This window comes from Nyctereutes procyonoides, unplaced genomic scaffold (genome assembly GCF_905146905.1).
Source record: "Nyctereutes procyonoides isolate TBG_1078 unplaced genomic scaffold, NYPRO_anot_genome, whole genome shotgun sequence".
Taxonomy (NCBI): Eukaryota; Metazoa; Chordata; class Mammalia; order Carnivora; family Canidae; genus Nyctereutes; species Nyctereutes procyonoides.
In genome coordinates, this window is record NW_026575125.1 from 99,068,989 (window position 1) to 99,081,599 (window position 12,611).

A 12,611-nucleotide genomic window follows, 5' to 3' on the forward strand; every position below is an offset into this window, starting at 1 on the left:
TCATTATACTGCACAAAACTATAGTATTTGTATCTCAAGTCAAACTTCTACCCAGCTACAAATGGATATGAAAATATCATGTTTTTTTATACTCAGAACTGAGGTATTAAATATATATCCTGGCAATCTGTTAGACTTTGAATCACACACTGAGAAAAAGACTAAAAAGAAATTATCTGCAATGATATGCTCCTTATTGATATGATTGTCTTTAAATGGCATGGAAATAGGCAGAAGAAAATGGACCTAACCTATACTGTTCATATACTTCCCTAAAGCAACACTTATAAAAATAATTGGAAGTCTGAAAAAATGCAGCGAAAAAAATTTATTTACATTTTAATATAATATATAATTGATTCACCAGGAGCTTTATTTAAGTGCTCTGTGTTCTAGATGACAAGAGAAGACCATTTTATCTAGGAATAAATAGTTCTCTGCCTTGTTTTAGTTTGGATGCAATAATGATGAATACCAAATCCCTTGGGATGAAAAAAATGCTTTATCAATAACTCCACTTCCTCAAATTTCCCTCATTTCTCCAGTGACTAAATATCAAATGTCATAAGCTTAAACAAAACCAAGATATGGAAATGTCCCTTGCTCAGCCTGAGCCTCTTGTATGAAGATATGCTCCTTTTTAAAAAATATTTTTAAAATTCATTTATTCATGAGAGACAGAGAGAGAGAGAGAGAGAGAGAGAGGCAGAGACACAGGCAGAGGGAGAAGCAAACTCCATTCAGGGAGCCCGATGTGGGGCTGGATCCAGGGACCCCAGGACCACACCCTGAGCCAAAGGCAGACACTCAAACGCTGATCCACCCAGGCGTCCCTACACCTTTTTTTTTTTTAAACCTGACCTATAAGGCCCTTCTGAACTTGAAGTCTACCAGACCTCTGGCCATCCAAGGTAAAGGGTCATCATTCTGGTGTACCTCCCCCTGGCTACTCCAGGAAATTGACTTTAGTTCCCACTAATGAACCTCATCCTACTGACACCTCCTATCACATGTTGCTTCTAATCTCTGAATTAATTTGCACAGCAGGTGAGCTGGAGACTAATTTTCAAAAGGTGACATGAGCACGTTTTAAAAATGTGCTTCTTAACCCCTCTTATAAATGATGAAGGAATCAGGCAGGCTAAGCTGAATCAGCTAAACGAGGCAATCTACCAACCTGGAGATACTCGGTATATTTCTTTCCCTATACCCTGTGTGTTTCTGTTCTAGGTTGAATAGACATCCCATTGGTTATTATATTTATCTGTGGAAATTTAATCTCTGTTATTCTAAAATTAGAAAGTCATCTCTTCACCCTTACAAAGTCTGTGTCTATCTGATGACAGCTTTATTGGTTGTGAATGTATACTGATACATTTGTCTGTTAAGACTGCCATAACAAAATACATAGATTGAGTAGCTTAAACACAGAAATTGATTTTCTCACAGTTCTGGAGGCTAGAAGTCCCAGATCAAGGTGCCAGCCAGTTCAGTTCCTGGTGAGGGCTCTCTTCCACCCTTATGACTTCACTTAACCTTTATTACCTAGTTATAGGCTCTATCTCCAATACAGTCACATTGGGGGTTAAGGCTTCAACATATGAACAGAGTGGAGGAATTCAGTTCATAACAACTCAATTCACAGTAAAACGGACTGTTTCATATTTTAGTGAATTATCAGGTTATCAAAGATATATGCAGAAGCATGTATCTACCCACATAGATACAAACATTATTTGTAGAATTAGTGGGGATGGTGCGTAGAACGTATTTGAGGGAGGAGGAAGAAGGGTGTTAGGGAGGAATGGAAAAAATCAGCTGCTTGGAAAGGAAAGGAGAAACAGCCAAACTCTACAAGGGTGGTCTCTAACCAGGAGAGTGTTAAGTTTTTAGTATAATCTTGCACCAAAGCAAACAAATTCCACAGAATTGAATAGGATTCTTTGAATCCCCACTCCTCCTAATGTGCACAAAGTCAAAGCTCTGCCAGGCAGGCTGGAATATGAACATTGGCCTAACCTGTCCCATCCTGATTTCCAGCTGGAGAATGGCAACTATGTCCCTTTTACTCACTGTCTACACTATTGCTGGGCAAAGAAGCATTTAAATGTTTTTGATGGTGATGATTATGGAGAAAAATGGAATATAAATGGCTACTGGCAAGTTTCATCGAAACAACTTTTATAACCCCATTATTAAAGAGATGAATGTCTTCATATTCCTAAATAAGAGGTAATCACATGTCTAAAGCCTCTTCGCCCCTCACTTATTTTCTTAAAATGCTATTCTCATTTATTCTCAATCTTTTCTCCCGGGTGTGCATTAGTTACTATGGAAACATTGGGATACCATAGTTTGAGCATATCAACATTCCCACATTCTATTAGAATATGAAGCCAATTTATACTGTGCTATTCGAGAGAGAGTTCTCACTCAGAGTTATAAATGAATGCAAGACAAAATGAAATGCATGGCACTGCCACACAAATACAAGCCCCACTTAGCACCACCAAATGGACAAGGCTCATCTTATCTGCCCATTCCATGTATCAGAATCCTGACTGTAGTTATCAATGTAATTGTCTTAGTCTGTTCATGCTGCTATAACAAAATACCATAAAAGGGGTTGGCGGGGGCTTATAAACAACAAACAGTTATTTTTCACAGTTCTGAAGGCTGGGAAGTTCAAACTCACATATTTGATGTCTGGTGAGAAACTGCTTCCTAGACAGTCAACATCTTCTCACCGTGTCCTCACATGATAGAAGGAGCAAGGGAGCTCTATGGGTCTCTTTTATAAGAACACTAATCTTATACGTGAAGACTCCATTCTCATAACCTAAGAACCTCCCAAAGGCCCCATCTACTAATATCATCACTTTAGGGGGTAAATTTCAACAGATGAATCTGGGGGGGCAAAAACATTCAATCTATAGCAGAGGTCTACCAAGTAAAGACATTTATCCATTAAGAACATCAGCACGGGTTCTTTGTTCTTTTTGCTGTAATTGTCATCTATTCATAAACAATTTATTTGTGTCATTTCCACTTCAACCCAAAAGCTTTTAGGCTAGTCATTTTAAATTTCAAAGTGACCAGATTTTTTTGCTGTAGTTTTATTGTTAATTTCTCATTTTTAATTTCATTGTGGTAAGAATCTTTGCCCATGTGTGTGTACCAACTATACATCTCAATCACAATGTGCCACATACAACTAAAACTGAATGTATCATCTTCTCTCTTGAACTCAATGCTCCTCCATATTCTTTACCTCAGTTGCAATACCACATCCACCCAATCACTCAAGCAAGAAAATCTGCAAGTCAGCTTCGCCTCCTCTCTCCCTTATTCATTAAATTGGATCAACCACCAAGCCCTACAAATTTTACCTACTAAAAACCCTTCAAATTTCTCCCCTCCTCTATATTTCTTGACATCTACTAGCTAATGCTATGAGAGATAAGGATTAAGTTTACTTCCGCCACTCACATCTCCCATACATCCCTTCCAATATAGTTTTAACATTAATTTTATTTCCTCGAATGGTTGTCTTTTTAGCTTTTTAAAAAGACTTTATTTATTTATTTATTTATTTATTTATTTATTTACTTACTTACTTACTTATTTATTTATGCTGAGCATGGAGCCCAATGTGGGGTTCCATCCAATGACCCTGAGATCAGGACCCAAGCTGAGATCAAGAGTCAGCCTCTCAACCAACTGAGCCACCAAGGCGCCCCTCCTTTTCACTTTAAATAATATGCATAAACTTACATTTCCTGTTTGATCAACCATAGGTAGTTTCTCCTAACTGCCCATTTTGTAAGATGAAGACATTAGTATTCCACATTTCCCTCTCCCTCTTCCCACACCTACCTCCCAACTTACTTTTGCTTCTCCACATCTCTGTTTTCACACTTATCCATGCCATCATCTTTTTAAAAAATATTTTATTTATTTATTCATGAGAGACACAAAGAGAGGCAGAGACATAGGCAGAGGGAGAAGCACGCTCCCTGCAGGGAGCCAGACGTGGGACTCGATCCTGGGACCCCAGAATCACGACCTGAGTCAAAAGCAGACACTCAACCACTGAGCCACCCAGGTGCACCCTGTGCCAACATTTTATCAAACTCCCTACTTGGTCTTCCTAGTCTCATTTTCAGCCCCTCTTAACTCTTCACATAATAGCCAGAGTGGGGGCAGTCCAGGTGGCTCCCTCTGCCTGTGTCTCTGCCTATCTCTCTCTCTCTCTCTCTCTCTCTCTCTCTCTCTCTCTCTGTCTCTCATGAATAAATAAATAAAATCTTTTTAAAAAATAGCCAGAGTGATCGTTTATAAGCACAAATCAATTTCTACTTTTGTCAATGACAGACTAGCTTGTTTCAGATTAACCATTCCATTGAGAGCAACTCCAAAAGCTGAACACATAAAAACATTTTTAGTTACATTGAAGGATCATCAAGGCAACAAGAAATTGAGACAGGCCAAGATTCTGGAAGAGAGAGGGAGGAGGAGAGAGGAGAGATGTGAACAAGCTATCTGGCTGCATTTTTACTTTTAAGCCATTTGGTCATTTGAAAGCTGTAGAATTATAAGCTAAGAACCTTAGCAAAAAACAAAGCAGAAAATTGTGCCTGAGAGCTAAGAAGCTGAGAAAAGCTTTCAGAAGTCTAATGAAACTGAGAAAGGAAAATGGAATCGAGTGGCCATGAAGGAGAAGCTCTGGTAAATACCACAGAATTTCAGCTGAATCCCCCAAAGGGCCACAACCCAGAAGTAAGAGAATGGGAAAAAGATCAACTCTCATAAAGATGGAAGCCCAGTCCCAATCTCTAATCAGATTAAGGTGATGTATCCCTATCCTGAGTGCTTGCCAGAGTAAAAAGTAAACCCCCTCTGGAGGAAGATAGCATAAACCAGCACCTCAAATTATCTCTTTAACTTTTTATATGTGGTCCAACATTCAATCACTAGTCATAAAGCATGCAAAAAGGTAACCACTGGCTGAAAAGCAAGAGAAAATAGGGACAGAACACGTGGGTGGCTCAGTCAGTTAAGCATCTGACTCTTGATCTCATCTCAGGTCTTGATCTCGGGGTCATGAGTTCAAGCCCTGCATTGGGCTCCATGCCTAGCATGGAGCCTACTGGGAAAAAAAAGAAAGAAAAGGAAATCAGGAGAAAAATAGACAATAGATACAGAGCCACAGAAAACCCAGATACCAGAGTTCCCAGACATAGACTTTAAAATAAATGTAATTAATACATTCATGAAATTAAATGACATAATGGAGAGTCACAGCTATAGAAGATTAATTGCCTATAGAAGAATTAAGAAATATTGGGAGCCAGATTTCCCCCTTTTAACCTAGTAAGAGGGCCTGGGAGCAGCAGCAGCCTGATTACTATAATAAAATGCCATAGACTGGGGGGCTTAAATAACAGAAATTTATTTCTCATAGTTCTGAAGGTTGGGAATCTATGATCAGGACACCAGCATGGTCAAGTTCTGGTGAGAAGCTCTTCCTGGTTTGCAGATGACCACCTTCTCATGGTACCCTTGTATGCTAGAGAGAACTCTGGTCTCTCCTTTTTTTTATAAGGGTACTGATCTTCCATCCTCATGACCTTATCTAAACCCAATTATCTCCTAAAGGCCTCATCTCCAAATAGCAACACACTGGGAATTAGAGCTCCAACATATGAATTTTGTGGGGATACAAACATTCAGTCCAGGGTGCCTGGGTGGCTCAGTGGTTGAGCATCTGCCTTTGGCCCACGTCGTGATCCCGGGGTCCTGGGATCGAGTCCTATATTGGGCTCCCTGTGAGGAGCCTGCTTCTCCCTCTGCCTGTGTCTCTGCCTCTCTCTGTGTCTCTCATGAATAAATAAATAAAATATTTAAAAAAAATTCAGTCCATAACTACCCTAATGACAGTGAGCAAACCCAGTGCCCAGATCTTGGTTTCTAAATACCAACCTCCATTAAAAGGAACCAGGGATCCTTGGAAAAAAGATTAATCCTAGGACGGGGGCACAGAAAGTATAAGATGAGCCTGAACCTTCTTTTTGTCCCTAAAAGTAAAGAAGTGCTCAAAGAATAATGGGGGAAATATCAAAAGGACACAGAAGCCAACCTAAAAGGGCTCCATTGGCCAAAATAGACCATCATAGTAAATGATAGTAATAGATTAAGACCTATTGAATAAAGTAGGAAGTCATGAGTGCATACTAAAATGAATGAATGAATGAATGAATGAATGAAAAGTTTGATGAGGAACTGGAGATAGATATAGATATACAGTTATACAGATATACAGTTTCAAAGAACCTGTCCACAAAATACTTAATATTTGTGAAGGCAAAAAGAATCACCCTACAGTCGAGAAGCCTGGAAGACATCAACTTAATGCAATGAAAGAACAAAGCATCACTTCTGTGGTTTCCTGCCAAAAACTTATAAACCAAATATAATCATGAGGAAATATCAGATAAACACAAGTTGTGGGACATTTTACAAAATAACTGGGGCATAATCTTTAAGTGTCAAGGTAATGAAGTCAAGGAAAAACAGAGCAACTACTGTAGATTGCAGGGCACTAAATAGGCATGACAACCAATGGCAATGCTTCATTCTGAATTCGATTCTTTGGCTGTAAAAGACGTTATTGGCAAGTTGGTAAAACTTGAATGGGTATCTGGGTACTGGATAATAGTGATATATCAATGTTAATGTTCTGATTTGATGGTTATATTGTAGTTTTTAAGAGAATTCCCTTTGTTTTTTAGGAAATACACATGAAACTATTTTGAAAAGATAGAACATCATGCCAGTTACTTACTCATAACAGGTTCAGGCAAAAAATTCTTCGTAATGTATTTAAAACTTTTCTGTAGGTTTGAGATTGTTTCAAAATATTTTTAATGTCTTATGAGGTTAAAAAACATGATGAATTAAAATTCATAACATTAACAGCATACAACAACAGCTCAATTTATAAGGGAATAAATAGAGTCAAAGAATTGAAAGGTTCTTACACTAAGCAGTGGTAAAAGTAGTAACAGTATGTTCTAGTCAATACTACATGTTGTAATTTTTAGGTTAACAACTAAAAGAAAAACAAAAGAAAGTATTACTAGTAAACTAAAAGATGGAAAGTAGAATAATAAAAAACACATCATACTTAGTGGCTCACTGCCAAAGGAGTGAGTATGGGAGGGGGAAAACATAGTAACTTTACAGTGAAGTAACCTGGCAGACACCGTCTTTTTTTTTTAAGATTCTATTTATTTATTCATGAGAGAGACACAGAGGGAGAGAGAGGCAGAGACACAGGCAGAGGGAGAAGCGGGCTCCATGCAGGGAGCCTGTCGCGGGACTTGATCCCGGGACTGCAGGATCACGCCCCGGGCTGAAGGCAGGGGCCAAGCCGCTAAGCCACCCAAGAATCCCCCCAGACACCGTCTTAATCAAGGTTAATAGGACCAATGATAAGTCATGTTGATAGCATGTACCCTCCAATATGATGCGATGAGAAAGGCACTTCATCTCTGGGATACACTCTCTCAAAACCCAATAATCTAATCCAACCATGGGAAAACATCAGACAAACTCAAATTAAAGGACATTCTACAAAATGCCTAGTCAATCCTGCTCAAAACTGTTAAGGTCACTAAATACAAAGACTAAGAAACTGTCACAAATCAGAGGAGACTATAGGGACACAACAACTAAAGGCAATGTGGTAGTACAGACTGGATCCTGAAGCAGACTATTTGGACTCTTGAAATCCAAATAACATCTGAAGTTCAGTTAATAAAGATGGAGAAATGTTCGTTTCCTAATTACAACAAATGAGAACATCCCAGAAAATTGAAATTAGGAGAAATTGGACCTGAGCGAGAGGTTTACAGGAACTTTCTGTATTACCTTTGCAACTTTTCTGTAAATCTAAAAATATTTCAAAATAAAAAGTTTATCTAAAACAAACTTCATAAATCCAAAAGTAGACAAGAAAGGAACAAAAGAAAAGAACAGGTATAATAAAGATGCCAGAAATAAACCTAAATATGTCAATGATTACATTAAATATTATTAAAGTTCCAATTAAAGAAATGGTCCGGGAGTGCCTACCTGGCTCAGTCAGTAGAGCATGCAACTCTTTTTTTAAAAAAAATATTTTATTTATTTATTCATGAGAGACACAGAGAGAGGTGGAGACACAGGCAGGGAGAGAAACAGGCTCCATGCAGAGCCCGATGTGGGACTCAATCCCTGGACTCCAGGATCACACCCTGAGCTGAAGGCAGACGCCCAACCACCAAGCCACCCAGGCATCCCAGAGCACACAACTCTTGATCTCCAGGTTGTGAGTTGAAGTCCCACATTTGACATAGAGCTTACTTGAAAGAAAGAAAGAAAGAAAGAAAGAAAGAAAGAAAGAAAGAAAGAAAGAAAGAAAGAAAGACATAGTCCAACTATATGAAAAAATCAACCATATATTGCTTGTGAGAGCTACATTTTAAGTGTAAGAATACAAAATGGTTAAAAATAAGCAACATATGGCAAAACAACACATCATGCAAGCAATAATAAAAATATATCAGGAGAGGGACTCCTGGGTGGTGGCTTAGTCACTTAAACATCTGCTTTTGGATGGGGTCATGAGTTGGGCTCCATGCACAGCTGGGGGCCTGCTTCTCCCTCTCCCTCTGCTCCTCCCTCTCTTTCTTGCTCTCTCTCTAATAAATAAATAAAAATCATGCTCATGGATATCCCCCCCTCTCTCTCATAAATAAATAAATACAGATCTTTAAAAAATATGTCAGGATAGCTATATGAATATTAGACAGAATAGACTTTATATTCTGGAGGATCTGGAAGGCTGTGTGCATACAAAGGGCTGCACACATGCTCAGGGGAGATCAGAGATGGCTGACCTTAGGCCCTATACAAGCAAAGAGTATAAACCAGAGAAGACTTGTAAACTGCCTGAACTTAGAATGAGTATACCAACACATGCACAGATTCCCTAGGAAAAAGGTGGAAACCTTGCTGGCTCAAAGTATTTAAGCAAAATCTTTGACAAATAATTGACTAATCATTAAGTTATGATGACCCAAGGGTGAAACCTAGATGGCTAGGCTTAAAAATAAGAACGAGAATTTTTTTAAAAACTGAGCAAAGATTCCAGTTGTCACACACTACAGGGGAGATGCACACTAGAAAATTAGTCCAAGCATTATCACCAAACAAAAACAAAGGAACATAGTGCAACACAAAAAATCAAAATAGCTCTCCAGCCATCCAAGATGCTGAAAAGAAAGAAGGCTAAATGGAAGAAGATGGTCCCAGCCTCTGCTGTTATGAATAAGAAGGAGGTCAAGAAGGTGGTCAATTTCCTATTTGAGAAAAGTCCCAAGGATTTTGGCATCGGACGGGACATCCAGTGCAAAAGGGACCTTACCTACTTTGTCAAATGGCCCTGCTACATCTGGCTGCAGCAACAAAGGGCTCTTCTCTATAAACACCTAAAAGTGCCTCCCACAATTAACCAGTTCACCCAGGCCTTGAACGTCAGCTACTCAACTGCTTAAGCTAGCCCACAAACACAGATCAGAGACAAAGAAGGAGAAGAAGCAGAGATTGTTGGCCCAGACTGAGAAGAAAGCTGCCAGCAAAGGGGATGTCCCCACTAAGAGGCTGCCTGTCTTTGAGCTGAGGTTAATACTGTCACCACCTTGGTGGAAAATAAGAAGGTCCAGCTGGTAATGATTGCACATGATGTGGATCCCACTGAGCTGACTGTCTGCCTGCCCTGTGTCATAAGACAGGGGTTCCCTACTGCATTATCAAGGGGGAGGCCAGGCTGCGGCATCTGGTCCACAGGAAGACCTACACCACTGTCACTTTCACACAGTATAACTTAGAAAACAAAAGAGCTCTGGTTAAGCTGGTGGAAGCCATCAGGACCAATTACAATGACAGATACAAGAAAATCCACCGCCACTGGGGAGGCATCGTCCAAATTCGATGACTCTCATTGCCAAGTTACAAAAGGCAAAGGCTAAATAACTGGCCACCAAACTGAGCTGAGTGGATGCTGTTGAATTTTCTGTACGTAAAAGTAATAAAAAGTTTTAAATAAATAAACAAACAAATAAATAAAACAAAGAAACAAAGTATAGCCCATACACAAGGGGAAAAGCCTGTATAATATATATAAATTATAATATAATAAGCCTGTATAATATATATATATATATATATATATATATATATTGCCTGTATAATATATAAATTGTCCGCAGCAGGGCTTCCATGATAGTATTAGTACATAAAGACTTCAAATAAGCTATTGATAATATGTCCAAAGAGCTAAAAGAAACCACGTTTAAAAAATTAAAGGAATGCATGATGACAATGGCTCATCACATAGGGAACATTAATAAAGAGATATTAATTATAAAAAAGAAATGAATAGGGACACCTGGGTAGCTCAGGAGTTGAGTGTCTGCCTTTGACTCAGGGTGTGATCCCGGAGTCCTGGGATCAAGTCCCACATCAGGCTTCCTGCATGGAGACTGCTTCTCCTTCTGCCTGTGTCTCTGCCTCTCTCTGTATGTCTCTCATGAATAAATAAATAAAATCTTTTTAAAAAGTAATGAATAAAAATTCTAGAGTTAAAAGGTACAATAACTGAAATGAAAAAATTCACTCAAGGGGTTCAACAGCAGATTTGAACTGACAGAAGAAAGAATCCGCAAACCCAAAGGTAGATCAATAGAGCCTATCCAGTCTAAAGAACAACATGTGAAAAGAATGAAGAAAACTGCAGAACCTCGAAGGCCTGAGAGACTCCATCAAACACACCACATATGCATAATGGGAGTCCCAGAAAAGAAGAGGAAGGAAAAGGAGTATAAGTATTTGAAGCAATAATGAGTGAAAACTTCACAAATTTGATGAAAAACGTTAATCTACACATCCAAGTTGATTTTCTACATCCAATCTGCATCCAAGATCAATGAATTCTGAGTAGAACAAATTCAAAGATATTTATAGCTAGAGAGGTAGAGGTCATAGTCAAACTGTTGAAACCCAAAGAGAAAATCTGAAAATAGCAAGAGGAAAATCACATGTGATATACAAATGAACCACAATGAAATTAACAACTGACTTGTCATCAGAAAGAATGGAGAAAAAAGGTAGTATTATGACATATTCAAAGTGCTGGGGAAGAAACTGTCAAGAATTCTAGGAGGCAGATCACCATGGCAACAGTTCATGACAACACTTTCTTCTCCCAAGTTTCTGGGTGTCCCTTCAGGTCTTCTATTGTAAGCTGTGCTGAGGGGAAGGTGCGGAAGGTCTTTGACCTGACACCATGGGAGACAGAAGAGGGGACAACTTTGAAGATATGAGCATTGACTGCCTTAAACTGGAGTTATTGGAAGAAATCCATATGAGAAATTTAGAACAGCTTTCAATACTTGAAATAAGACACAAGATAGTGGAACTGGAAGCCAAACCCAATACTGACAATGAAGGTAGTGAATGGAAAACTCGTTATGAGGCACAACTTGAACTAAATAATCATCTAGGAAAGCAAATTGCTACTCTCAAAGAGAAAATGGAAAAAATCCGTGGAAATCCTTCAGATAGACTATCTTCTATTCGTGTCTATGAGCGAATGCCAGTGGAATCCTTAAATGCATTACTTACACAGCTGGAGAAAGAGAAAAGGAGTCTTGAAAATCAAGTGAAAAACTGTGCACTTAGACTGGAACAAGAGTCAAAGGCTTACAACCAAACCAATGATGAACGCCGTACATATCTAGCTGAACTGTCTCAGTTCTCTAGCTCACACCAAGTTTCTAAAAGGCAACAGATGGATCAACTTCAGAAAATAAAAGAGAATCATGTGAAAACAGGAAGATATAATTCAGCTAATCAGAAGATAGTAAATGCCAAGAAGGTACCAGCAAAAAAAATTACAAAACCAAACCATCTTCCAAAATTCAATCCGTGATTACAGAACCGGATGGATTTCTATTTCTTCCCTTTCTTCATATGTACTACTCAACTTGTGAAGTTAGCATTCACTGCATTTTTCAGGGAATTAAACAGATTTTTTAAAAGAGCTATTAAAACTTCTTTAGCTCCTCTTCCAGATGTTTGTTCCTTTATCTGCGTGAAAATAATATTTTTAGTAATTTAGTTTCAAAAATTACTCTAGAAAGTAATTTTAGTGACTCTAATATATTTAATAGCAGCGTTTGTAATTCTTAAAAAGTCCTAGAGAACCTGAAGATTGTCATCATTATACTTGCTTTAAATAATCTCTCTATGATATGCTTTGATAAGTAACATTGCTATTTCATTTGGTTTCTGGTCAGCTGTAATCTAAAAATGTATACTTGGGGTGCCTGGGTGGCTCAGTCAGTTAGGCATCTGACTCTTGATCTCAGCTCAGGTCTTGATCTCAGAGTTGGGAGCTCAAGCCCGGCTTGGAGCCAACTTAAAAAAATAAATAAATAAAAATAAAAATGTGAGTTCAAAAAATAAATAATAACTTTCAAAACCTGAGTTCACCAAAATTTTTTCTA

The 12,611-nt window shown here is 38.5% G+C and overlaps 1 protein-coding gene and 1 pseudogene across 1 annotated transcript; both read left to right on the forward strand.

Moving 5' to 3' along the window:
• The first annotated feature begins 9,314 nt into the window (after window positions 1–9,314).
• LOC129518080 (60S ribosomal protein L7a-like) lies at window positions 9,315–10,098 on the forward strand (annotated as a pseudogene).
• A 1,291-nt stretch (window positions 10,099–11,389) lies between these two features.
• Window positions 11,390–12,034, forward strand: LOC129517574 (coiled-coil domain-containing protein 169-like). Its single transcript, XM_055337467.1, has one exon. The coding sequence runs from the start codon at window positions 11,390–11,392 to the stop codon at window positions 12,032–12,034; it is 645 nt and encodes a 214-aa protein (XP_055193442.1).
• The last annotated feature ends 577 nt before the right edge of the window (window positions 12,035–12,611 follow it).

Excerpts from the sequence above, each read along its gene's own strand:
- LOC129517574 (XM_055337467.1), top strand. The coding sequence starts at position 11,390 with ATGGGAGACAGAAGAGGGGACAACTTTGAAGATATGAGCATTGACTGC.